Source organism: Phaethon lepturus, unplaced genomic scaffold, assembly GCF_000687285.1.
Source record: "Phaethon lepturus isolate BGI_N335 unplaced genomic scaffold, ASM68728v1 scaffold51300, whole genome shotgun sequence".
Taxonomy (NCBI): domain Eukaryota; kingdom Metazoa; phylum Chordata; class Aves; order Phaethontiformes; family Phaethontidae; genus Phaethon; species Phaethon lepturus.
Genome location: NW_010512207.1, coordinates 350 through 27,295, shown reverse-complemented (window position 1 = coordinate 27,295; position 26,946 = coordinate 350). Strand labels below are relative to the sequence as shown.

Sequence of the window (26,946 nt, the reverse complement as noted above, 5' to 3'; positions counted from 1 at the left end):
ATGTAAATCCATTTCAGTTAAGCTTTTTTTATTATGTTTTGTATAGCTGAGTGCGTTGATGCTTCTGAGGCTGTATAAATAACAAATGATTATGATACTTTTTTTAGGATAGGTTTGAAAAAATACAAGAGGTTTTCTGATAGATAAGAGTGAGTTCTGGTGCTAGGTTGAAGTACAGCCAATGGCATCGCGGCTTAATATTTTTAACGGCTTTTCTCTCATCTGAGAAGAAGCGCAGATGACTGCCATGTGATATGACTAAGCTTTCCACTGAATGTTTTGAAAACAAGATGATCTATAGAAAATAGTCAAGGGAAAAACAAAAATCTGTCAATAACCTTGGGCTGTTTCTTGGTTTTTATAACTGTTAACTGAAGGAGACCATATACATTCTGTTAAAGATTGTAGTGTTGGGTGGAGTCTTGGGTTTGTCTTCTACATTTGTTTGACCTAATGGCCCAACATTATCATTTTGATAACAGGTACTATCTTGCAGCATGGTATGTGTACTGGAGATGCAGAAACCATGTAGCAGAAAGCTTTGAGCAGTTGTGGATTATCAGTTTCTCCCAACAGCAATAAGAAGTGAAGAATGAAGGCGACTGGATTTATTTCCCTATGGACGTTGGTTTCACTGCCTTGTGGCCAGTTAGCAAATCCTGCAGAACATGAAGATGTAGTAAAGCATGCAATAAAGCTGCACCGTGGGAAAGGAGCTGTTATCACTCAAAGAAAACAGTGGGTGTTGGATAGCTGCAGGAAACTATCTGGTCTTCTTCGCCAAAAGAATGTTGTTCTCAACAAACTGAAAAATGCTATAAGAGCGGTCGAAAAGGATGCAGGACTGTCAGATGAAGAGAAACTTTTTCAGGTGCATACCTTTGAAATTTTCCAAAAGGAGCTAAATGAAAGTGAAAACTCAGTCTTCCAAGCAATCCATGGCCTCCAGAGAGCTCTACAGGGTGATTACAAAGATGTTGTAAATATGAAAGAAAGCAGTAGACAGAGACTGGAAGCCTTGAGAGAAGCTGCAATTAAGGTTAGTTCTCCCACGTTTATTACTAGAGTATTAATATTGTGATTTTAATTTTATTATGGCATGGTTTCAATCTGTTTTAATAAAAATGGATCTACATGAAACTCGCAATGTTTTACTGTTTAAAATGGATTTTGAATTAAGTATTCTCATTAATAAAATTAGAAGTGATTCTGGTGTAGAGCTTAAAACTTACTAGCAGTCAATAGTTCTTATTTCAAAACAAAGCTAAGCATAATCACAAGACCTATGGCAAATATTACGCTAAAGGGAAAGGAATACAATAAGTGAGTCAGTGCATATAGCACAGCTGCACTAGATAAGTCAGTGGGATTATCAGAATTGAAATAATGCAGTAAATTGGCAAAATACTAACTGTTTTTTCCACTTCAAATGGGAATTGCTCAACCAAAATTTACAATTTAAACAGAATGACTTCTTGCCTTTTATTTCCATATTTGTATAGATGTGGGTAAAATGGACATGCAAAATATGAGATTACTATATTTTTTTATTTCAGTATAGTACTCCTAGCCTAAGAAGTGCAGGTTTGAAAAACAGTACTTCCAAGAAAGAGAAATCTGAGATAACTTTACCAAGAAAAGCACAGATGAGTAACAGATGAGCACAAATACTTCATGCAAAGTTTGAGTTCCCATGTCAATGTACACACCCATGTTAGGTCCCTAACAGACCTGTTAGGGTGTGTACAATCTGCTACTGCCTACTGGACTTGTTAGTGCTCAGACTGCGTACTGAAAGTCTTCTCTTGAGAGAAAACATTGTTTAATTGGATTGGTATTTAAATTGCTCTTTTTCCTTGCTCTACCCCTCAACCACTGGAGGAATATATTAAGAATTTTCTTTGTTTTCTGTCTCCTAAAAGAAGAGGATGCCCTTGTGCAAGGGAGCAAGAGAAGTTAAAAAAATATGGAATTGGGATATAGCATCTGAGCTCGGAGAATCTCTGCAGGGCATTTTTGTTAGAGATGTGCAGGTCTTAACTGGTGAAAACGGCAAGAGATTGTGTGCAAGAAAGGTGTGCAGTGAATTGTGGAAAGAAAGGCTGGTGGAAGTAGAGTTAGGATGCAGGCTTGGAAGACTGGAGTGTCTGTGCAGTGAAAACAGACCGAATTATGGCAGATTTGGATAGGGAGTAGCTTGGATCTAGGATCTATGACTTTGATATTGGTGATTAATGGTAGTGTCAGCCTCTGCTGCATAGGAATGGTAGCAATGGTCATGAAAATTACTTGATTTTTAACCTTCTTTTCCCCAGAGCTCTTAAAATAGCAGCAGTGAAGCTGTCCAGCATCTTCTTTCTCATTTACCTAATTCTTGGCAATGTTAGTTTAAAATACTGAAGTAATCTATTCTTGAACCTGAGAATGGTGCTTCCTCATTTTTCTCATAAAAGGAGGCCTGTGTATATAATGATGTGTTTTAGATGTGTGTCCTGTCAAAACTTTACTCCTGCAGAGGTGGATTGTGTAGGCGCTTTTTTTTTTGTATTATCAAATCAAGATATTTACTTGGTTGAGCAATCTTTTACACCCTTCCTTCTTGCACATGATTATTTAAACAGAATATTTGTTGTTCTAACCTTGCAATCGTTACATAAAGTGAAACAAAGGATAGTGGGAAAATGCATGCCAAAAAGATGAAAATTACATGGGATACATTTTTTGGACTTGTTCATACTTAGAAGGCGCCAATTAGTTCCAGTTTTGTTCCAGTTTCATTTTATTGTGATGATTACTTTGGTGTACTCACGAGACCTCCTTTTCAGTTTTTAAACAGTGATAGAAGGAAAAACACAAATGACTGCAGAGGGTGCTTGACTCTTCCCTTCATTTTATTTATTTTTGTTGAGTTGAAGTATTTGGAAGTCTTTAGTGTTGGAATATATATGCGAGTCTGATGCGTTCCTTGCTGGTACTGCTGCTGGGAAAAGGTATAGCAGAATCATTCACAGTGGGAGAGGGGAGGAAGGAAGAAGCGCCGAAGATAGCTTCTGCCTTCCTTTGCTCTAGGAACCTGGGTGGAGGTTCAGGAAAAAGCAACAAAATCTTACCTACTTTTTATCAGCTTCTAATTTCTATCCCTGTTTAAACAGTAGAGAGCAACAACAACACTGCGTTCTTAACCAGCATTGCCCCAAAGTCTTGCTTAATCTTACTTCATTTCGCTCATGTGTTTCTCTGTGTTACAGTCTCCTGTTTAGTGCACAATCCTTATCTGTATTATCTTGCTTAAAAGATTGTTTGGTATGTACCTTGTGATCAGATGTCTTCAATCCCAGCATGAGTTGTGGAACGGTATTTGTACTGTGATGCATTTCTGCTTAACACGTAACAGGCTCTTTGAGATAGCTTCTCCTTTTCATGGACACCATTCTCTTGTGATTGCCCCACTCTACTGCCTTGACACTGGCCTGTCTGTAGGCAAAAACAGAGATGCCACTACAAGAGACTACAAAAACCTTTGTCTCCATTAATTAAAGGAACTTACAGTTAAGCTCGGTTCTTTCAAAGCTCTTCTACCTTGCTATTCAGAGAAAGTTAACTTCTTGTAAATTAGAGCCTTATTTATTTTTCTGAAGCTTATCTCTGACTCAGTTCAGCCAGTTTGTCTCAGTTGACAGAAAGGACTGATCAACTCCCTCCACCCAAAACCTGTTCCATTTTTCAGGGGAAAGAATCTAACACTTATCAATTCCATCTCGTGTTCCAAGTTGTTGCTGTCTGAGGAAAGAATCTGCAGCTCATACGGTTTATGTTTTATACATCTCTCCAGCAATGTCTGCTAGCAGAGAACAACAGATAGGAAATATTTTTGCTTGGGGCTGTATGAGAGTGACTGTGTCTCTTGCTTATGTGTTGCATAAGAAGTAAAGCAGTTGACATTGGGCCAAGCACATTAATAGTTACATTTTTCCCAACTCCAGTTATTTTGGGATCTGGGTAATTTTCATCATGCTGGTGTAACTATGGTAATTCTAAACACCAACAGCCAAGAGCCAGAAATTCTGTGGTTTCATCACAAACAGAAGTATTCATCTGGCTGTCAGGATTTTAAAAGGGTTAAGATACAGTTACAGGCTGTACTGAACGTACTCTTGTCTTGGTGTCGGGGCATTGATTAAATTGTATGCATGTTCTTTCAGGTTTCAAGGGGAAAAATGTCCATCTGCAAATGTGTGGGGCAGGGGACACTCCAGTTATTTAAACGTAGGAGTTTAGTATCATTTTAGATGCCCAGGTTATCTAAGATACCTGCGTGGGGTAGGCAGATAGAACAACCTAAGGGAGACCTATGCTCTGTCTGATTTCTAACTGGGTATGGCAGGGCATCTAAAAAGGAGACAGAAACTTGTGTTTTCTGGGAATTCAGTCTGACCTAGAGATTGCTTGGATTTTTTGCCTGATCTGTGTTTTCCCTTGGTAATAATATTGTCTCTCTTAAAGAACAGATGTAGGGTCTCTCTCCTCTAAATATTCTCAACATCTTGAATCTAACTGAAAGGAAGCAGCTCGCCATTGTGGATGCTTCCTCATTCATAGTTGTTCTCTATCTCAACCAGTGCATCTTTAAGAGGATGTAGGCATGCAAAGTGAAGTATCTTACCTTTTTTTCCAAAAAAACTCAAATTATACTCTGTCAATACACAAAGTATTATGGTTGGTCATTGTCTTGGTTACCATGTAGAAGGGGCAGTGTTAAGTCTAGTCTTCATCAGCAAATAAAACTGTTTTAATTCTCTTTTTTTGAACCTGAAACAGCCAGAGAGAAACAAAACATAACTTAATTAGGGAAGCTACTGAAATATTTCTGCATCATATCAAACCACGTGAGCATTTTTTCTCTTCTTACTTCTGAAGCCTAGAAATGGATTTCAGAAGCCATTAGTGCAAGCTCATAAGAGGCGCAAACTGAAAAGATTGACAAAGTCAAGAATTTTACTTCTCATAAGAAAAATGCTCCTTGGGAAACATAAACAGGAACCTCAGCTAGGATGCTTGACTGCTCCTCCCAACTGCTTTTGGGGTTTTTTTTGTAGCTGTTTCCACAGTTACTGTAATTTTTGAAAACCATAAACAGACCTTTTCCCATGTTTATAAAATGGCTTAAAATTAAGATTCATTGTGTTTTCCTTCCAGTTTGTTTGTTTGTGGTAGCTAGTAAAGCTATGCTTTCATGGTTAATATGCTTCCCTGCTAATCCACTGAGCCCTAAACTTTACTTGGCTCTGAAATGTTTCCTAGAGTTCCTCAAAGTAATTCCTTTCTCGTATTTTCTGGGTCATAACTTTGGGGCAGCTCTACTGTTTAATGGATTAGAAAAGGTGATTGATGGGTATTTTGTTCGGTGGCTGTTTTTCATATCTACTTCCCCAATCAAAATTGACACAAGAGAAAGCTATCTTCAAATAACATTAAAAAGTCTATATTGTTTTTGCAATTCCACTCATAAGGTGTTTTGTGTCAAAAGCAGTGTACATTTATGTCAAGTGTTTTCCTACTCAAAGGCCTGGCCAGCACTTTTATCTGTGTGTTGTAAAATTCAACAGGAAGAAATGGAATACGTCGAACTCTTAGCAGCAGAAAAACATCAGGTTGAAGCCCTTAAGAACATGCAGCATCAAAACAAAAGCCTGTCCATGCTTGATGAAATTCTAGAAGATGTCAGGAAAGCAGCTGATAGATTGGAAGAGGAAATAGAAGAGCATGCCTTTGATGACAACAAATCTGTAAGTGAAGTTTTAGGCTCAGTCTTTTCATTAGTGTCTATTTATTTTTTGGTTTGGTATTTGTATTGTAGGGGTGTTTCTCTTGTGTTAAATAGTTGTTAGGATTTTAGTGACCATTCTAAAAATAATAAAAAAAAAACAATCCCCAAAAACCCAAAACTTGTGGCTCTACATTTAATTTTGCTTCCCTTTCAACAGTAAACAGGAATACTACTTACCCGTTTTTGCTAGTGACTTCTGTGGTTTTTTCAGATCTGAAAGTTCTCCTTGCAACTGCCACTTTGACAGTGACAAGTGTAGTCCATCTCACTGATACAGCCCATGTGAGTTATGACATCTCAGTGCTGGTGGTGGGGACTGTGATATTTAGACTTTGCAGGATATGGAGTTACCAAGTTAAGTGTAGTCTCCACTTTTTCTCTTTCACTTTATTGAGAAAGTTATGGGAGAACAAGAATCATTGGAGTTGGTTTTCAGAGTCTGGGAAAAAGATATATTGTTCAAGGTAAATAAATGAAATGTGTTTGTGGTGTTGCTTTTTTCCACTTCTGACTTCCTCTGCTTTTTGTACCTTGGCCTGTTTGCGTTGTTTGTTGTTTTTGCCTTGCGTGATGGACAGTATCCCTCAGGTGAGGCCGTGTGTATTTGGAGCTGGGAGTACATCAGCTTATTCTAGCGTCCCGTTGTGCCATCCTCAGAGACTGACTCTCTAAATTGGTCCTGTTTGCATAAACATGGGTTGCAATTTTATTTGTCTTTTGCTCTTGAAAGGTTTTTGTTGATTTGCAGGTTGACTTGCGAGGTGAACATAGCTCTTGAATTCTGCTGAAGAGGAAAAACAGTTGCTCTGTAGTAGAAAGCCAGACTATTCTTTGTAACTGTACTTGTGTTGAGTGAAAGTGAAAGCAACTTTTTATTTTGTGTACACCAGACCCCAGCAATTGTACCTAGGGGGAATCCTACCTAGCAGGACCAAGAGCTGGAAGGGATGAGCTAACTGGAGTGCCCTCTTCTGTTCCACTGGGGTATAACGGCACGTTTTAGAGAGACCAGGAATGAGGTTTCTGCTGCTACACCTGCTGGCAAAATGTCAACGCATCCTTTTTTCGCCAGTGTATCTCCTTGATTTTCTGCTTGTATCTCTATTCATGAAAGAAAAGAAATTATGCAGTGCAACCTGGAAGACTGTTGACATCTCCATCTTTGCAAGAGACATCTAGTGTGTTTTTTTTCTTAAGCTAAAACACTGGAACATTGGAACAAAGAAGGTCCAATAGAATCAGTATTCTGAATGAATGAATGAATCCATCAGTAATTTGATAAAGATACAACAGCTTCTATTAAGATATAGTCAAATAGAGAAGTGTAGTAGGTAAAAATGGGGGGGAAAGAATCTGAGCTAAACCACTTAATGCAAGACAAGAGCATTTGTGCACTGTTCTGTTACATAAAACCTGCTTTCAGGAATTGCTGTTTTAGGAAATAAAATCCTGAAAATAACTGTTTTCTCTCATGTTCTCAAATTTATTATTATTTAAAAGCTCATCTGAACCTGTGCCATCCACTCTTGCTCTTCTAGCATAGTCTGTCTTTTGTCAGTTCCCTTTTCTTTTGCAAAAGGAAAAATGCACCATAATATCCACATAATGTATGATTTTTATCTATAATACGCAGAAAAAAACCTGTTTTGGTATACCTGGAGTAGCAATGAGGGTGTGGAAGAGGAGGTCAGGAGCAAAGACGACATAAAAACAGTAGGATTGGGCACTTATTGTGTATTCTGATTAGAAACAGTTCTTCATGTTTGCTGACTGTAGGGAAGCCTCTCTTCTTTGCTCCCATACTGTGAGAATAGTTTGCATGTACGTAGCGTGCAGCAGTTCCTGCTTTCTCCCATTAGCTGAAAACATGAAAACATGGTTTGGTCTCTTAGACTTGGCAATGGACACCTCATTATGGAATGCAAAATAGCAGGGTAAGTGGGGAGCTTAAGGAAGTAAAGGCAAAATATATATAAAAAGACAGGTTTGGGGCAAAAAAGGTGTGAAAAGACAACTTTCATAATGTGTGAAAAGAAAATGGTCATCAGCCTCTTACTCCAACAGCTAAAAATGCTGGTGTTTGAGGCAGCTATTTTATGCTTCTAAATAATTCTGCAAACTTTATAATTTATTTCAAATTCCTTTTTTCCCCTCTGTCTGATTCTTAGTGACTTACAATTCCTTAGGGGCTTATCATATTGCATGATGTACAAATACAGGGAAGAAGTCATTCCACAATAAAAGTTTTTATTTAATTATGTACCCAAACAAATGTAAGGAGTGGAAGAAGGGTATAAAGATTGCAGGTTAAATGTTAAATATTGAAAACAATATTTATCTGAACAGTTTGGGGAAATGTGATGGGGAATCAGCAAAGAAAAATAGGAGTCTGTTTTATAGATGACTTCTGTGAATACATTTCTTCATTATATTGGGGAATTGTTTGGGCAAAATATGGCAATCCAGAAAAGCTGAATGTTTTGTAGTAAGTCATCAGAATGACAACAGCCTACTGTGTCTACTGGAGTCTAAAAGAAGTCACAACCTTAACTGTTTTTGAATATTGTTAAAATCTACATTATTTAAAATACAGTGAATAATGAAATCATCCTAGTGTCTTCCACTTTGTAATTAGAGGCACTGAAGACAAAGCTCGGTAGAAACAGTTCTTATCCTCTCTCCTTCAAATTTACAGGACAGTGACGTTTTCCTGACTTGGAATGCAGTAATTATTTCAGGTTTTTGTAAACTGAATATCACTTTGTAATCTCTAATTGCTTTTGTTCAAGGGAATAAACTGTTACATTTCAATCCAACCTTTTGTGTTCTAAGTTTGATAAAGCTTTAAAAAAAATATTTCCTATTAGATGCAATTGAAAATACTGAATTGGAATTGTACAGTTTTGAAACCCTGTCTCTGTATTTTTCTGATTGGAAAACTTGGCTAAAGACATCTGGAAAACCCCTCATTTTTAAAATGTAGAGGAAATTTTAGCCTTTTCAGTTATGGACATCAAGTTTTGATAAAGAGACTGAAAGACTTCTCTCAGAAGAAACTGCAGTATATTTAGTCAGCGTTGACAAATTCTGGAGTAGCTTCAAGCTCAGCAAATAGTCTTTCCCTTTTTACTGTATGCTTCATTGACACCCCCTCCTTTTTTTTATTTACTTTCTTTTTCCTACAGGTAAAAGGTGTTAACTTTGAAGCAGTTTTAAGGGTGGAAGAAGATGAAGCCAACTCCAAAATAAATGCTTCAAAAAGAGAAGTAGAGGATGACTTAGGCCTTAGTATGCTTATTGATTCCCAGAACAATCAGTATATTCTTACCAAGCCCAGAGATTCAACCATTCCTCGTGCTGATCATCATTTCATAAAGGTAGTAATTGTAGAGACATTCTTGTCGTTCGTTTTGGTGAGATGTATGCCTAGACTGCATGCCAATACTGCTTGATAGGATTGAATATAGTTTCAGCATTCTCTAAAGTTCCCCTGCGTTCATGATTCCCTCATGTACTGGTGATCCAGCCAATGTGGTCCCTACTCCTAGTATAGTTTTCACAGGACGGATTGTGATGCTGCATGAATCCTCTCTGTTTTATTTGATTTGACTTGTTGCTCCTTTGGAGCAGCATCCCTTCTCTCGGACTGCAGTGTTAAAGTAAGCTACTGCTGTGCCTGATAGGCCACTTGCATATTGTCCCTAGAGAGAATTTTCTGTTTATGTCTTGTGATGAAAAAAGGGATGCTGGAAAATATATAGACATGTTTTTACTTGTATTTGTGCTTCATGAAGAATAACTGGATTGGGATTTTTTTTTTTTTTTTAATAAAACCAAAACGGATCTGTTTCACCATTGTGTTATAATGCAAAGTGTCATTCCCCTCACAATTCCCCAGGAAACTGTCTACTTCCTATAATGCATTTAAAGTATTTAATAAATTGATCATAAGTCCCCAGAGCTACCAACTGGTTAAGGTGCATACTTCATCTGCAAAACTGCAGTGCTTGTGTAGTGCACCTACAACAAAGGGTTCAGGTTAGTTTACTGAACTTGTGTTTTCTTTTCACAGACAGTATTCTACATTTAATTTTACAGTGCTGTTTTTATCTTTTGACAGATAATAGTCTTTAACTCCATCACAAATTTGTGTGTTCTTTATATTAATGCATTTGTAAATCTTAATATATTTAGGATATTGTGACAATAGGAATGTTGTCTTTGCCATGTGGCTGGCTGTGCACAACAATAGGATTGCCAACCATGTTTGGGTATATAATCTGCGGAGTACTACTAGGACCATCAGGACTAAATAGTATCAAGGTAAGTGTGCATGTTGCTTCTTGAATGATTTCATTTGTTGAAATCTTTAAAAGTAGTTTTAAAAGAATATAGTATTGCTGACCTCAAAAGTATTGGTGGGGGGGGGAAAAAAAAAGTCCCCAAACCTGGATCTCTGCAAAATGAGGCCTTGAAATTGTATGTCTTTGAATTGCTTTGTTTTCATTTTTTTCTCCTATGTAGTCATGACATAAACAATTGTTGAAAGTGAAAGCTGAAGGTTGTTTGTTGTGGCTTTTTGTTTGTTTGTTTTCTTTTTGTTTTTAATCATGAAACATCACGTTTGAGAGCCAAATTATTTAAATGCTGTCAAATATTCAGAAACTTGCAAAAAGTCAGTGTTGGCAGTGGAGGAAGTGTTTAAAACAAGTCGTTTCCTGAGTAGCATAGCTTGGCTTCCTAGAGAGTTACTTTGCATCTCTGTAGCTCTTTCATCCATCCTACTCACCCTGGTTCTTTTGCAGTCCCCTGCCCACATTCCTGAAGCCTCTTGAACCTTTTTAGCTCCATCACGTGTGCCCTGATTACTAGCTCATGTGAAACCGTGGGCTGTGGCTGGCTAGACATTGCAGATGTTTTGATTAGCGGTCTGGTGTGCATTAACAGATTGTTTAGCCAGCAGGCAAAACAGAGCACATGTTAAGGTTGCGTGGTAATGTCCGTTAAGTTACACGTGTCTTACATTGGTGTCCACGTAACTGCTTAGAATTTACTGTCTTTGCAATCTCTGCTCTTATGTGGAATCTTGTTGAAAATAACTGTTGGGCTCAAAAGGAAGTAGAGATGAGTAGAAATTTTAGGATCTTGTCAATCTCTTATTGGAAGAGAAGGCTACAAATAGTACACTTTTAAAATTTTGTATTCTAAAATTGAGATTAAATAATACCCTTTGTGTCGTACATAAGTTCTGGGTTGAGAAAGTCTGGAAAACTTGATCACTTGGACTGAGGAACAAGTTTATAAGCCTGATACTAGAAGGAGATTCAACAGTGAGTTTCCAGAAACTTATACTGAAGAAGGTAATGTGGTCAGAACAGAGATGAAGGAGATTTCTTTAGGACAGTTTCTTAGTGAGCTGCCTGTTTCTTGTGGAGCTGCAAGTAAACGTTACTCATCTGGATAATGTTCATGTTGCCTGGGTCTCTTGTGTGTGCTCCTTTTGTCTTGTCTGTATTTCATTAAAAAGTTGAATGTTGGAGGAAATAAGGAGGCAGGCAGATTCTAATCTGGCAGGGAAGATAGTTTCCATCTCCACCTCTCTATGATTGATGATAGAACCTGTTGTCTTCTGCTCTGGACTGTAAATACATAAAAAAGAAATGTCAGGTTTTTCTGTTGTGACAAGGAAGACAACCACTTTTCTTGCTGTTGCACCCTTCTCTCTGAAGTGGAAAGGCTGGTAGGTGTACTGGTCTGAGATGGATGCATGGAGTCTATAGGATGGCAAGCAGAACAGCAACTACAGTCTAGCAGAATGATTATACCAATAGGCCAATAAAATAACTAGCCAGAAGTAAATTCTGGAATGCAAGCCTTGGGGGTTTAATAGCATATGCATAAAATGTAACCTATTTATTTTCAACAAGCAAGCAAGCTTACCTAGGTCAATGCACATGCACATTTTGGGTGACCCAGCACTATCTGACCAAATTATCTAGTAGCAGCCAGGTGATGGGAAAAATCTTTGAACCCAAAAGATGCTGAGGGAACTTCTAATGTCATATGATGAGCAAGTGAACTACCTATGGAAACATAATGACAAACAACTTGTTTTGTAAATGGACTTAGAATCTGTATTATAAGTAGACGGCTGTGCACTGATTTTGATTTTTGTTTTGTTTTGTTTTGTTTAGTCTATTGTGCAGGTGGAGACGTTAGGAGAGTTTGGTGTATTCTTCACTCTCTTTCTAGTTGGTCTGGAATTTTCTCCTGAAAGATTAAGAAAGGTATTTTTGTATAACACCTCTACATTACAGGGTTTAATTGCTCATATTCAATTTATCAGTTCTGTTTCAGATTTTTATATTGTCCCTATAATATGCTGGTGTAACTTTGTACATTTTTGATAAGACAAATATGACACTTGCTTCTTCTCTTTAACTCTTTGGAAAGAACAGAATCCATTATTTATTTGGTGTCCTAAAAAAAACCCCAACAACTTTGCTCTTCCTCTTCATTTTAGTAAAACAGTTTGATTACTAGAAAAATCTCATACAATTTCTGGCAGTCCATCTCTGCTTTATTTTAACATGCAGTTGCTGCACAGTGATGTTTGCCAGTCCTGTATACAAAAAAAATCAGCTTAAGTACAACATACTGAATTGATGATACATGCTGTACTGGCTAATAAACTGATTCTGCAAGTATGTCAGCACAACTTGGAATATTACATGATGTGGCCATCGGGATGTAGCAAAAAGGTGCAAGTTTCTTTTGGTCTTAATTTATAAAAAAAAAAGCTATCTCATAAACAAGCTAGACTTTTAATAGTGGAAAATATGTCTGCAAAATATGTAAGGACTGTACGTATGAAAAGAGTTGCAGTGTGTGATTTGTTCCTAAACTGATGGTTTTAAGTTCATGAGACTACAAAAGCTTTAACAGAAATGTGTTAAAATTCATGACCATTCAGCTTAATCTGTTATTTCTAGTCCATCTAAAGTCAAAGCTAAAAATCAGTAACTCAATGATTCCTAAACTGTAGTATGTAAATTGTTACATCAGACTTGTGTGCATACTAGTGTGGAGTGGGCTGCTGGTATTAATGATGGCCTTTGCCACTCCCATTTTTCCCACCCTGGCATCACATCGAGTAACAGGTCTTCCATTTGATGATTTTAATATATTTCAACCCATACTGGACCTTTGGCCCTTAATTTCTGTTGCTCTGGGAAGCTTACCGAATTCCTGGTAATGAGCCTTCTGGCATAGAATATTATCTACTAGGCATAATAACTTCAGAGTTTTTAGTATGTATAGGATGACAGCACATTATTTCTGTGGCCCAGCACTGCAGCCCCAAATCATGCATCTTTAACTGCTTATTTGTGCCGAAAGACATTGTAACTTATTAGTGAGAAAAGTGTCATTAGACTTTATCATAAGAACTTGTTTTCTTTCCAAGGTATGGAAAATATCTTTGCAAGGACCCTGTTACATGACGGTTCTGATGATTGCCTTTGGTTTACTGTGGGGACACTTGCTCCAAATTAGACCAACACAAAGTGTCTTCATTTCCACTTGTTTATCTTTATCAAGCACGCCATTGGTGTCAAGATTCCTTGCAGGTAGTGTTCGAGGAGATAAAGAAGGTAAGTATGATTTAAAATATGGACTACTGCAGTATCTACAATAAAATTTGAAAGAAGTTGACCATGTAATATTATAAGAAAAGCTAGTTAAAAAAGCAAACCAAAACAAAAACCACTATTAGGTCTGGTTTACAAGCGAACATCCTCCTTTAACACTGGCCAGTGTTGTGCATATTCTTGTCATGAGGTCTGCCTGCTATTTACTAGCCAGTCCTCTTTCTCCAAAGACAGCGTAGCTGAATCGGTACTCTCCATGTTAAGAATTGACTTTACTGAGGGTCTGGAATCCTTGTGCTTTTTGAGAGGTTTCCAGGTTAGACCAGTCTGTCATCAGGGCAGAAAGACTAACTTACATAATTCACATCCCTATCCAGCAAACTGAGACCAGCTCAGGTAGCCTTTCATAGCTACCAGCTCTTCAAATAGGTACCTTCAAGTGCTGCATTGCTAGCTTCTCAAAGACTTCTAAATGTTTCCTTTCAAAAGTTTTGCCATACTGCTTGCTTCCATTTAAACCTTCCTCACACATGCTGCATTAAAGTTCTTCCCACCCCCTGGAATATTCATATTCTAATGCCTAAATTCAGAGTGTGTATTTTACACATGCTGGCTCTTACATGTGTCAGTTATTTTAAAAACTGTATGTTTTCAGTAAAGGAGTTCCAGTAAATGCGTAACTAGTGCTTAACTGCTAAGCAAAGTCTGTTACACAATAAAAATACAGAAGTTACATATGAATTTTTTTTTTTTAATTTACTTGTGTTGGAATAAAAATAACCACCACCAGAATGCTTTGAATAACCTCATTCCATTGATAACTATACTTGGCCTCCATTTGATTAAGACATTTCTAGATTACTGAGCACTGCAAGCGTTCATAGATTCTGATGAATGTTTCCATGACTGCTTTGTTGGTGTACAGGGGATATTGACTACAGTAGCGTACTACTTGGCATGTTGGTGATGCAGGATGTGCAGCTTGGTTTATTTATAGCTGTCATGCCTACACTTATTCAAGCAGGAGTGAGCACATATTCCAGGTAAAAAAAATTGTCATATGTATCTTCCCCTCACCCCCTTCCAATTAGTATGTAGATTGCAAATATGAATATGAGAGCGCTACAGTTAATGTCAGTTCTGTGAAAAATATGCTCTCCGTTCTGTGAGTTCTCTCTACTATTTGTACTTGTCATGTTGTATGAGAATATTCTTTCTGCTCTAGCTGCCTTAGTCCTGTCCAGTACTTAAATTTTGTAGTGAAAAGTGAAAATAAGTTAATTTCTTCAGTTACTTTATTCCCTCAAGACATGTTTTTGTCAAAGACCATGAGATAGGATTATTGAGCCTGGTGGCTTACCTTGAAGATCAGTCAACAAAAATCTTTTTGAGTCAACATCGAAGTAAATTCTAGGCTGTAAAAGAGATTGCTGGGCACACAACAGGTTTAGTATTAATCTTGTTTATTAATGTGTTTAAGTATCTTACTATAGCTACTCAGTTTTGAACATCTGTGGAATTAGGCCTTTTCACTTAAGGGGAACTGGTTGGGAGGCATGAGAGCACTTGAAAGAAATGTTTTGTTTGTTCTTCTCTTCCAGCATTTTCAAGGAAATACTGAGAATACTGATACTGATTGGCCAAATTCTGTTTTCTCTGGCTGCTGTTTTTCTTATATGTCTTGTTATAAAGACTTATCTCATAGGACCGTATTATCGCAAGTTGCATGCAGAAAGCAAAGGGAATAAAGAAATCCTCATTCTAGGAATAACTGCATTCATCTTCCTTATGTTAACGGTAATCCTTTAAATTAATAAAACATTTTGATACATGTGGTAGTTTACTGCATCAGTATCACAAAAGCCATTGCCCTTTCTATTATTGTATATCCATGTACCTCTGTAACATTTTAAAACCAAGTAATTAACTTAAAAAAAACCACCACCAAAACAACAAATGCACAGATGATTCATGCATTACAGCATAGATGAGTAAGAAGAGAAAAATTTGAATGTCAATCACCTGAACTTCTGCTGGTAACTTTTACTACAGCCAGCTAAAAAATGATGACTCCAGTTTTAATTTTGGGCTACTTCATGCATTTGAAAATAATTTAGGATGGGTTTTGAGATACTGATAATGGCTGATTGCGACATTTGCTCACAAGTTTCTCTTCAATAGCAAATTCTCAACAGGGTTTTTATTATAGAATACTTTCCTTTTTCTGTGGGAGATAAACAGTTTGGGATGAAGTTGAGAAAGTAGAGAAATTACTTAAGGTTCATAGGTTTTTATATCCCTTTTGGGTTTGGTTCATTTTCCTCTGAATCTTCCTTCTATTTGTTTCTATTTCATGTTTCAGCCTTCTGAAAAGCTATTCTGCTGGAGAACAGAATGTGACAGTCGCTGATAATGTTGTGGGTTTGAAACTCCATTATCCTGGATGTGCAGATTGTTATGTCCGCTGAGAATTTCTGAGAAAAATGATCCCAAAAAGTGCCTGTGCCTTTTTTTCTAGGGGTGTTTGCTTAATTATTACAGGTCCAAAGGAGAAAGCTGACCTCCTTCAGGAAGAATGTCAAGAAAGAAGTTAGTGAGAGCATAACTTTACAATTTGTTGATTTCTATTGTATAGGTTAAAAATGCCATCCCTCTAAACATGGAATGCCACTTAATAAGAGAAAGAACAAAACTAGTTTCTCCTTTTTACTTTCTAACAAGCAGACATAACATTTGTAGAACGACTTCAATAGAAAACAACAAGAAGACCACAAAAGTTGCACAAAATATTATGGTGTTTAGAAAGTGTCTTGCTTTCGGTAAAAATATGGCCTACATAGGCTGATCTGATTGAATTGGGCATGTCATGCCCAAATCACGTATCAGATGTACTGGGAGTTTGACTACGTGACTTTACGTAATATATGCGTCCGTACAAACCTGAGGGAGAATATGTTTGAGTGTGGTGGATTCATACTTCAAAAACAGAATGCTGCTTCAGCCTGGGAAGCGTTTGTGAAGGAGCAAATATTTTGTGTACTTTAAGTGAAAGTAATTTTGCGCTCAGAGTTGATAAATAATGTATCAAAGGGAGCAGTACAAAGGATTCTGCATGTAAACTCGGAAAACCAGTTCAGATGCTTGATATTCACTGACACTGATACAGTCATTAAGTCAAGCATAGAATCATAGAATGGTTTGAGTTGGAAGGGATCTTTAAAGGTCATCTAGACCCCACTCCCCACCCCCCCTGCAGTGATCAGGGACATCTTCAACTAGATCATGTTCCTCAGAGCCCTGTCCAATAGTAATACTTGTAATAGTAATACTATAAGTTATCGTTTGAATGCCAAGACTTAAAAAACAATAATTAAAAAAAACAAAGTAAGAAAGTATTTGGTTGGTCAGTTGAACAGTTCAACAAACAACTCTTCTGGAAAACAAATCTTAATTGGTATAGATGCCCTATTAAGTCAGAAATCAAAACATAGGATGGAGGGTGGCAATCTAATTTGAAAAAATATTGCATGTATGTGGAAAGGATAAATTAAGGTTTTTTGGTGCCAGGTAGGAAAACAATTAAACTGTCACTATTCCTGCAAAGATCTTTCTCCTTTGAAAACAAATCCTAAATATTGATGAATTTTTTATAATTGTCTGCAAACATGGAATTTTCCATACTGGTGTAATTAAAAAAAAAAAAAAAAAAGGCTTTTGAATTTCTAGAGTGAGGAATAAGAGTGTGCATACTTCAGTGGCCTTAACCAGAGATGACTCTCTGTGGCTCCATTTAGAAAACTTGAGAGATGTTTTGAAACAAAATATTTTAACTGTCTAGCATGTGCGTTATTCTGCAGGCCACATCCTTTCCAATACATGACAAGGGGTAGGAATGATACTGTATTCCTACTTTGTGCATACAGTTACTTGTTATGTGCCTTCAGCATTGACTGGATTACTGAGGTCCACCTAAATTTATGCTTTGTTGGGGTTCATCTGTAATACTAGCACGTGTAATGCACATTTATATATAAGTTTTTTTACTTGTTTCCTGTGTTTGAAAATCTCAGATGACTAATTAAACAAGAATTGCTATTTCTCTACCAATAACAAATACTATATGGGAGAACAAGAGGGAGGATAGGACAGAAGAGGTTCCTATACTGCAGCATGAGTAAGAAAGTTGTAAGAAAGATGTAAGAATTATCCTGTCAGGTGAGGAACTTTTTGTACATGAGTGACTGTTGAGCATTTCTGAACTGCTTGGCTCACGTGGATAATATTGCAACACATTAAATCTGAAACAGGATCTTAAATATATCTCTTCTTGATAAACTAAATTAGAGTAAAAGAGATGCAACCAATCTCAGATATGAGATACTTATTTTACCAAGGTTTGGAGCTTGAGTCCTCTTTCTGTTCCCAGATATTCTCAGAAGTAACTGAAATTCTCCCTCCCTTTCCCGCCCCCCCAACTAAGTTAGGCAGATTGGGGTGGGGTGGGGGATTGTGTCAAGTGCCAATCCTATAAAAGTCTATCTGACTTTGAGACACAGTTGTGCGTCTTTTCAATCATGTAACTTGTCATCAGTAACAAAGGTTCAGTAGAACATTGTAGCACCTTCAGCAGCTCCTTTTCAAGCTTTGAGTTATGTAGATACTGCTTTTTTTTTTTTTAGATTGAGAAACTGTTCTCCTGATTTGCAACATTAAAAACAAATTAGCTTATGGTTTTAAATATGACCATTTAGGATCGATGGCCAAACTTTAGGTTGAGATATATGCCACAATGAGCTGAACAACATGTTATAATTCAGCCAGAGTGTTCACTGATGTAGTGTGGCTTTTTTTCATGTATGTATGTACAGAAACATTACAAGGAAAATTGTTTTAAACACTATCCTGATAATGAATTGCTGTATTAGCTATCTGCAGAGCAACAGTGGTCAGTTTTGCTACGTTTTAAATCCAAACTGCTGAATGGTACTAAGGAATTGAGGAAAAAATAAAACCTGACCTGACAAGAAGGATAGCAATTACATTTACATGTTTATAGGACTCTGCACACAGATTTTGGGGGGGGTGTGTATGTGGCATCCAGTTTGACTGTATTATGGCTGACCTGGGGTCATGGCAGCAAATGGAGGGAAATTGCCAGCTTGCTTTGCATACCAAAAAGATGAAAAGAAAATATAGCTATGTTATTGCAGTACTTTATATATGAAAATGTACATACTTTGTCCTGCAGTGTATTAGGAATGTAATTTCTTGTTTGTCTGGAGTCCTTCTCAATGGCTCGTAACCGCTTATGAACTCCTTTTTTATTAATTAAAAGGAGAAGATTAAGGAAGAACTGTAATCTCAAATATTCTAGTTAATAATTTAATAAAATACAGTTGAGAGAGAGTTTTTATGAGGCTCACTAAATATTGTTTCCATTTCCAGCAAGGCCTTCCTTAAAATGCAAGCTTAGAATTCATGTCTTTACTTTTGGGCAGATTTAAGTTATTAAAGCCTCAAATTCTAATACATTTATTTCCATCAGGGATTTCTTTATTTTACTGGCTTAGTCTATTCATTAAGCTCCCGTGATGATTAAAGAGTAGCAATATGACACACGTAATTAGAAAATATAGGCAAAACAACTGCTGAACAAATGGTTGAAATTCAGCCGAAACATGTTATAGCAGTAATGTTTATTTCTTTTATTTATTGCTATGGTAGAACATTTGAACATAAAAATCCAAAATTCTAGTGACAGCAAGGCAATCCTCTCTGATTTAGAGTAAAATGGGACCTTTGAAAAAACTGAGAACTAAATTGTACTGGGAAAAAAGTGTAAGTTGACAAAACATTTCATTTAATTTTGACTGAAAAAGGCTTCTGTAACGTAGGCATTGAGAAAAGGACAGTGCAGAGCCCAGGTATTAGTAATTGTTAAGAGTCCTGTTTGGTGAAGGCAAAACATTCAAAATTATGCAGGCAGGGAAGGAATACTAAATGCAAAATACTTTCCAAGTTTTGCTTATATAAGAAATTTTGCTGAGAACGCCTTCCTGCTAGTAAAACAAATCCTCTCCAGTGTGTGTGTGCACGCATGCACACACGTTACATATAATAAACCCTGATGCTACAGCTTTAATTGAGGAAATGTATCCACTTGTTGGTAATATTACTGGACAACCAGGGTCCAGGATGGGAATAGTAAAAGGTGTCTGTATAAAAATCTAGATATAAATCTGAAGAACAGACTGGAGGAGGGGAGGTGGGGTTAGGAAAATAATGTAATTTCTGGTTCTTTTCTTGCTCTCTCATCCACTGCACACTTTTCTGTGTGTAAAGTGACCTATAGATTTGGTAGTCCTGAAGTTGTGTAGTATGTAGAGAGTAGACAAGCAATGGCAAAAGTTGCCTTTATACCTACCAGGTCCTTGAGCTGACACTTAGCTTGCCATAGACTTAAGGAATGGAGTCCAGTTTTTATGCGGTGGGATCAAACCCAGATGGACATACAGTTTGCTCCAGTTATGTCTGAGGCTTTCTGAAGAAGCACGTTTCTTTCACACTTCTGTTGCTCTTTGCTTGAATAGTGATTCCCATAACAGCCCAATATCATGCAGTTCTACAGAATCATTAAGGTTGGAAAAAACCTTTAAGATCAACAAGTCCAATACAAGAGATGCTAAATCCCTTCTTACATGGTAACCTAACCATGTATGTGGGAATACTTAAAATATTAGCTATAAAAGTTTTGATGTGGAGCTCTGTTACAGCTGATAACACTTAAGGGTGGGGGGATTATATCTGAATAGTAAAAATAATTCCAACTTTATTGGAAGAGGCTATATTGGATCTTAATCATACTCAAGAGGTTGTGATTTTTAAAACAACTAATATATGATTGAGAAGAACTTAAATGTTTCCTATTCATAACTGTTTCCTTTGTTGTTTTCATCTTTTTGTGATTTTAAAGCCTTTTATATACATTTCCTTCTTCCCTTTTACAATTTCAAATTGTGGTGAAAAGCACTGAAATTCCTTTTTGTTTTAAAATGAGGGTAACATTATAATGTTACTTTGTTGGTTTTGCCTGACCAGCAACTATTTGCATTCGTTGACAGAACTAATTAATTTTCTTAAATGTTTTGCAATGAACTGTGGACTGTTAGCGCAAATGGAGTTATGTGATGAGCATTCAGACATTAATACTTCAATACACAAAAGTCTGGAGTTTATTTTTAGGCGGTCTTTTATGCATAGCTTGGAGACTTGTTTATTGTGTCTTTTGCTCTCCTCCATTAACTTCAAGTCACTTGAGTTTTAGCTTGATACCTTACAGTGTAACACCATTCAAGATATGATGAATGTTGTCCATAAATGTACCACGGTGTATTGTTGCTTAATCTAAATTAGTATGGAAATAAGTCTTCATTTTTAAATGTTCTATTAATATTAATAGCATTGCCCTTTCTCAGTAAGACGGTAGTCTGCAGCAGCATGGTTTTAAAGTAATTCTTTCAAAATATACTTTATACCAACTGAAAGTGCTGCTTGCTTTTTTTTAATGTTCCGAGCATCGCCTTAAGCAGTTTCTTTGTTTTTAGTTCAGTCTCTTTACATGTGTTTCATCTCCTCCTTCTAGTACTGTATTCAAATAATAAAAAAGAATGAAGAGCAGTCTGAGTTCTTTCAAACAGATAGTTGTGCTTCATTTCAGCAGTTTATTTCATATACTTAAATGCATCTCTATTCAGTAAAGCACAGAGACACGTTTAAGGCCAATTTACAATAATAAAACATAATTTATGCCTGGGACTTCTACTAAATTGAGACTGTTCTTCCAAATTATAAGCTTTGATTTTTATCTTTACCCCTTGTTTGACAGCTGGAAAATACGCTGTTCTTACTGCTTTATTTCACAGCCTCAATGTATTATGCAATCCTGACTCCAAAGCTGTTACAGTCTTTCTCGTTTTTGTGAAATCAGATGCTATCCTTAAGAGCGACACAAAGCATTACAATGTAGATTAAGACATTTATTTTTGTTCTCGTGGGGATGGAGGTAACATGGAGGGGAAACTGGTTTTTGAGTCTTTTGTATAAATCCAATACTGCAGAACACTGAAATAAACATGCTGAATTCTACGTGTTGTTGAACTTGCATAAAGACATAGTAATTTACTGCATTCAGTATAATGTACAGTTTTATAATTTCACTGTGAAATGGTATATAAAGTCGCTCAGGGCTAGAGAACAGCAATAGATTTTTTGTTATTCCTTGACAGATCACAGAGCTGTTGGATGTTTCAATGGAGCTGGGATGCTTCTTAGCTGGAGCTCTGATCTCTTCGCAGGGTCACATGGTTACTGAGGAGATTATGTCCTGTGTTGAACCAATACGTGACTTTCTTGCCATCATTTTCTTTGCATCCATAGGTAACTTCTAAGAAAACTTACTTAAAAAATAGTGTTAACCTACAAATGGGTGGGGGAAGAGGAAAAAAAACCAAACCAAAAACGTGTTTAAGTTGCAGGGGGGAGAAGATAGATATTATTTTGTTAAAATACTAAACTGTTAACTGACCACAACATTGATTTGCCTTTGCTAATATTTTTAAACGTGACATTCATTTGCATAAGCAATTTCCATGTTTTAGTCTCAATTCTTGTTTTAATGTCAGTTTTTCATTGTTAATTCTGAATGCATGCTATTTAAAACATGTAAGTAAAAATTTTAGGGGAAAAAGGTTTTTGTTTGGGTGAGAGGTGTTTTGGTTTTTTAATGCTCTTCTGTCTTCACAATGGATATATTTGTAATTTATACTAAAATTGTATTGCTATTTTGAGTCAGTTGCTGGAGTAGCTTTCAGTTCTTGTGGCTTGGTGTTCTCTAGAGCATGATATGATAATGGAACAGATCTTTTTGTATAGCATCTTCTTTCTTTAGTTAGGAAAATGTGATCTGTGTGTTCTCAACGCACGGGAAAAATAATTGACCAAGATGTATCTTGGAGACTACCTGAATGCCAACTGAAATGCAGTATTAATGCCTAAGACTAGGAGAGTAACTCATCATGAGAAGAAGTAGTTAACTCTTGAGAATATTTACACTCAACTGGTAGCTTCATTTTGAACCGCTACATTCTCTAGCTGCCCATGCATGCCCCAGTGCGCTTTCTCGCAAGGAACTGAAACACATTACTGGAGTGCTTAGGTACAGTGAATGAGGAGACAGGTGCTGTGAAAGCACGTGCCTCTCCCTGTAGATTGCATAGGAGATGTATGTCCTATTTTGGGGGCACTGCAAGGTCTAAAATAGAGGGTTTGAGTGTGGCCCTTTGCACAAATCCAACCTCCTTTAAGCCATGTTTACTCAGAAATTCTTAGGGTTTGGTCTTTTGGGGGGTTTTTTGGGGTTTGTTTGTTTGTTTGTTTGTTTGTTTTGTTTTTTTCAAGACCACCCTTGGTTTTTCTTCTGGTTCTATTTTAAGTTTTCTATTGTTGTTTTTATCTCCATATACTTATTCAGATAATAGTGAAGTCCCATCATCAGCATAATTGTAATGCCTTTCCTTATATACCTGTTCGATACCCATTGTTTTGTAACAGAAACTAAATCTGTTTCTGGTCATTGTCAAAATAAAAAGGAAGTAGTTATGCTTGCCAGCCTTCATTTTTTGTTTTACCCAGCCCATGATAATAGCTTATGCTTATCAGTCGGATTGCTTAGTAATAGATAATGTTTATTTGAGTAACTTATTTTTTAATAAAGGAAGGAAAGTGATGAGCTTTGGTAAAACTCTCAGGCCTATATAACTGACAAGGTTGGATTAGTAATTGCTAAATGCTCACAGGTAAGTTGTTTATGTGTTTTAGTAAAGACGGTGATGGAGCGGTAGTGTTCTCAGGGTTACAAAGCATGACCAGTAATTACAAGCCCAAAGTTAATTTTACAAGGGATTGAACAAAAATATTGTCCTACACTCTCATGACTGCATAAATTAAGACTAGAGATAAGACTTTGCAGTATAAGAACATAGCAAGACCTCGGTTGGCATGCTGGCAGCACTCTGTATAGCCTATGTTATACTCTAAGGAAATTATTTTGGTAGTGCTGTTACAGAATTTAAAAAAGAAAAACTTTTAAACTGTTCATGTTAATAAATGTTAACCATTATAATTGCAAGAACAGAAAGAAAAGAAAATTGCCTAACAAGTTTGTATGGTTTTGTAGAAAATGTGTGTTATTCTTGCCTCAGAAGAAAGTTAGCTAAAAGTTGGAAAAATGAGCTGTGTTATAGGCCTCTGGCAAAATGTGACAATGCTTGCTTGACAAACAAAAAAAAACCCCAACACCAAAAAACCCCCACCCAAAAACAACCCGCCAAAACCCTACAAAAATCAAATACCCCCCCAAACATTACCCCCCCCTTCATTTTCAATTACTTTCAAATTCTGTGGTTAACAGGAAGTTTTGTGGAGTGGCAAGGAGGTAGGTTTTAAAAAGGAGTGATGTGATATTGCAAATTTAAACTTTTTAAAAAGAAATTTAGTAAGAAAAGACTTCTTGCTTGCTCTCTACTTATATATGTGCACAGGCAAATGATAGGTATTTACAGAGATTTAGTATGTGAAATTATGTAAAGGCCACAGGGAAAGATTCTCCTCCTCCCCCCCAGGAGAAGGCTTGCTGCTATATGCAGAAAACATCCTATTACAGAGAGCAGAAACACTTGAGATCCTGACTTTTAATTGAAAAGTGACTGTAAATATGTCATTTGCAAAAGTTAGTTCCTATTTTGCTTGTCTTAAATACCTGCTTTCCTGTTCTCACTACAGAAATCCTTCTGGTGCCTGAAAGCTGAACTGAACAGCGCTTGGTCGTGTAATATCTGTAACAGTGGTCCTGCCCTTAGCTTGACCTGTGTAATGCTACTGCTTTCAAGTTCGCGCATGGGTGCGTCAGAGGGAACAGTACACCCTTGCAGTTAGGCATTAACAGCTGCACTTTGAGTTACTCTCCATCTGTACATTCATTTAGGCCTGTGTGTATTCTTCAAGTTTTCTGGCTTTATTTATGCTATCTTCTGAGGTTAGAAAGTTCCTGTTAGTCTCTGTCCTCACTAAAATTTTTGGGAAAACATCTGGACCAATCCATTAGAGCCACATTTTGAGAACGATCTTTCTTGTTTCTGGGGTTTTTTTTTTACCTAGTACTCAGATCCTTCCCTTTCTACCTCTGCATCATTTGATTTTGTTTTTATTACTTTTTAGAAAGATGGAAGGCATCTATGCATAGACTGTTTCACTTTTTTTTTCCAAAGTCTCCAGTATCCCATATTTTGTCAGTCTACAAGTCGTATGGAGTTTGAAATTGGGCATCAGGAGCCTATTTGCCACTGGTGAGGAGGGAGGTTACTTCCACTGATTGACTAAGTTGCCAGGCGCCATGTTTCCCTTCTGGGTAAATCCTGTGGTCAGTGTTGGACCTTGAATGCGAGATGCTGAAAACCCTTTAACAGTTTGGTCATCTTCTTCAGAACATGGGTGACGCTGACACTGCCAGTACCACTGTCCAGAACAAACACACACACAATGTTTCTTTAAGCCTCTTAACATTTCTGTTCAATTTGAGAAATTAAAGGAAGACCCCAGCTGGAATTCATTAGGTGCCATACATCACTTTCTCCTTCTCCATCCACCTCTACTGCATTGTTGTCCTGCATGGAGCACAACAAAACTTGTCAGTTCTGAGATCTTGAAACCTCCATTAGGCTCAAGAGGACTTTCCCCTTTGCAGAAGGAAGGAGATGAATGTTGGTTTTCCCCTCTGCTACTTCATGATCTAGCTAGGGCTGTAACATTTATTGCATTTGCTGCAATGATCTTAGGTTCGTTAAGACTCTTAGTACATACAGCATCCCAATGCATCACTAACCTGATTTTTCAGAATGATGTCCTGTCTTGAGGATGTGTCTGAATTAATTCTACTGGCTTCAATTTGACCAACAGAGTTCTGGTTTCTGTAATCTTGTTTGCCATCAAGAATCTCCAGTATTCCTTTTCTTGATGCTGGGTTTTCCAGGATGTGGTCATGACTGCATTTGGATCTTCACATGCTGTTTAGCAGCCATCCAGCAGAATGGTGGAATCTGTCTAATTGCAGGGGGAGGGGGAATTTACCTGTTAAGAAAAAGGTACTTCTAAAAAGAGCGTGCAAAATTTTGCCTGTAATTGTCCATAGAAGAACACATAACACCTTATATGAGAACTGTGCTTTTTGGCTTGACATTGATGCAAGGTCACCTTCACGCCAGAGCCTCCATTCCAGCTATTCCAGAGCCCTGCTTAGAATTGAAGTCCAGTGGCTTACGCTCAGCTCTGTGAAAATGTGCCTAAGTGATATCCTAGCTATTGGTGACAGGCCAGCATGCCACATGCTATCTGATGATGGTGCTGAAGTTCTTGAATTATTTGACTGAAATGTTTCTTCCATTTTAGAGAACAACTCTGTAGTGACTCCTGAGCTTAGTCACAAAGTCTGATTAAAACCATTGAACTAAATGCGCTATATTCACAGAATCTCGCCGAATCGCAGAATCATTGAGGTTGGAAAGGACCTTCAAGGTCATCAAGTCCAGCCGTCAACCCAACACCACCATGCCCACTAAACTATGTCCTGAAGCGCCACATCCGTGTGTTTTTTGAATCTTCCAGAGACGGTGACTCCACCACCTCACTGGGCAGCCTGTTCCAATGCTTGACCATGCACCTTCTGTCTATGAAGTTAAACTTTCTGATGGTGTTCGTGTTGTCAGGAAGGCTTCATGTGCTTCTATAGTAGTCTGCTATGGCTTGTGGCCTTGTCCTAAGTTTGCATCTAGGGCTAGGGTCTGTAATGAGCATGAAATCCACTATGGAGGGATTTATTTCCCCCAAAACATGTCTCCCTGCTGAGTTGTTTATTGGTTTGCTCAGAATAGCGTATGTAACAGGCCTAGGCTTGCTTTACCTTGCAGACACTTACCTCCATGGGATTAGTACAGAAACCTGTAGTAGTTTGTGCCTCAGCTCTTTTGAATACAGTAATAATCTTGATGTTGGGATGATATGCAAATGAACTTCAGACTGCCTGCCTGCTCCAGAGCTGAAAAGGTAAATCCACCAGGAGTGATGACAGCACTAATCTGCGTTTATAGCCTTCCTTTGAAATCTTAGTTCCAGATGTGGCAGAGTTGGCCCTTTTATCAAACGTGACATTGTTACAGGCTCTATTTCTCTAGTTGCTTTTTCATGTGTGTTTCTGAGACCAGCCTAAAGGTGAACAAGCAATGTGCACGTGATACGCAGCAAAAAAAGAGAAGCTACTTGCCCCTCCATGTGCGTGTGTGCACACATTTGGATTTCTTGTTCTGCCACCTCTGATGGCAACAGCCAACTGTCAGCAAACGGCCAACTATGATGGATTTA

The 26,946-nt window shown here is 37.4% G+C and overlaps 1 protein-coding gene across 1 annotated transcript; it reads left to right on the top strand.

Moving 5' to 3' along the window:
* The first annotated feature begins 493 nt into the window (after positions 1 to 493).
* On the top strand, positions 494 to 21,923 carry TMCO3 (transmembrane and coiled-coil domains 3). The gene is made up of 9 exons (XM_010285999.1): positions 494 to 1,039; positions 5,607 to 5,786; positions 9,013 to 9,204; positions 10,022 to 10,150; positions 12,022 to 12,114; positions 13,293 to 13,479; positions 14,402 to 14,519; positions 15,078 to 15,273; positions 21,762 to 21,923. Exons 1-9 carry the CDS (start codon positions 593 to 595, stop codon positions 21,921 to 21,923), a joined length of 1,704 nt encoding a protein of 567 aa, XP_010284301.1. The 5' UTR covers positions 494 to 592.
* Positions 21,924 to 26,946: the final 5,023 nt, after the last annotated feature.

Bases quoted from the DNA above. Each gene is read 5' to 3' on its own strand.
- TMCO3 (XM_010285999.1), top strand. From the start codon at position 593: ATGAAGGCGACTGGATTTATTTCCCTATGGACGTTGGTTTCACTGCCT. The intron at 9,205-10,021 runs GTAGTAATTGTA...TAATATATTTAG, and splicing joins CTGATCATCATTTCATAAAG to GATATTGTGACAATAGGAAT. The intron at 12,115-13,292 runs GTATTTTTGTAT...TTTCTTTCCAAG, and splicing joins CTCCTGAAAGATTAAGAAAG to GTATGGAAAATATCTTTGCA.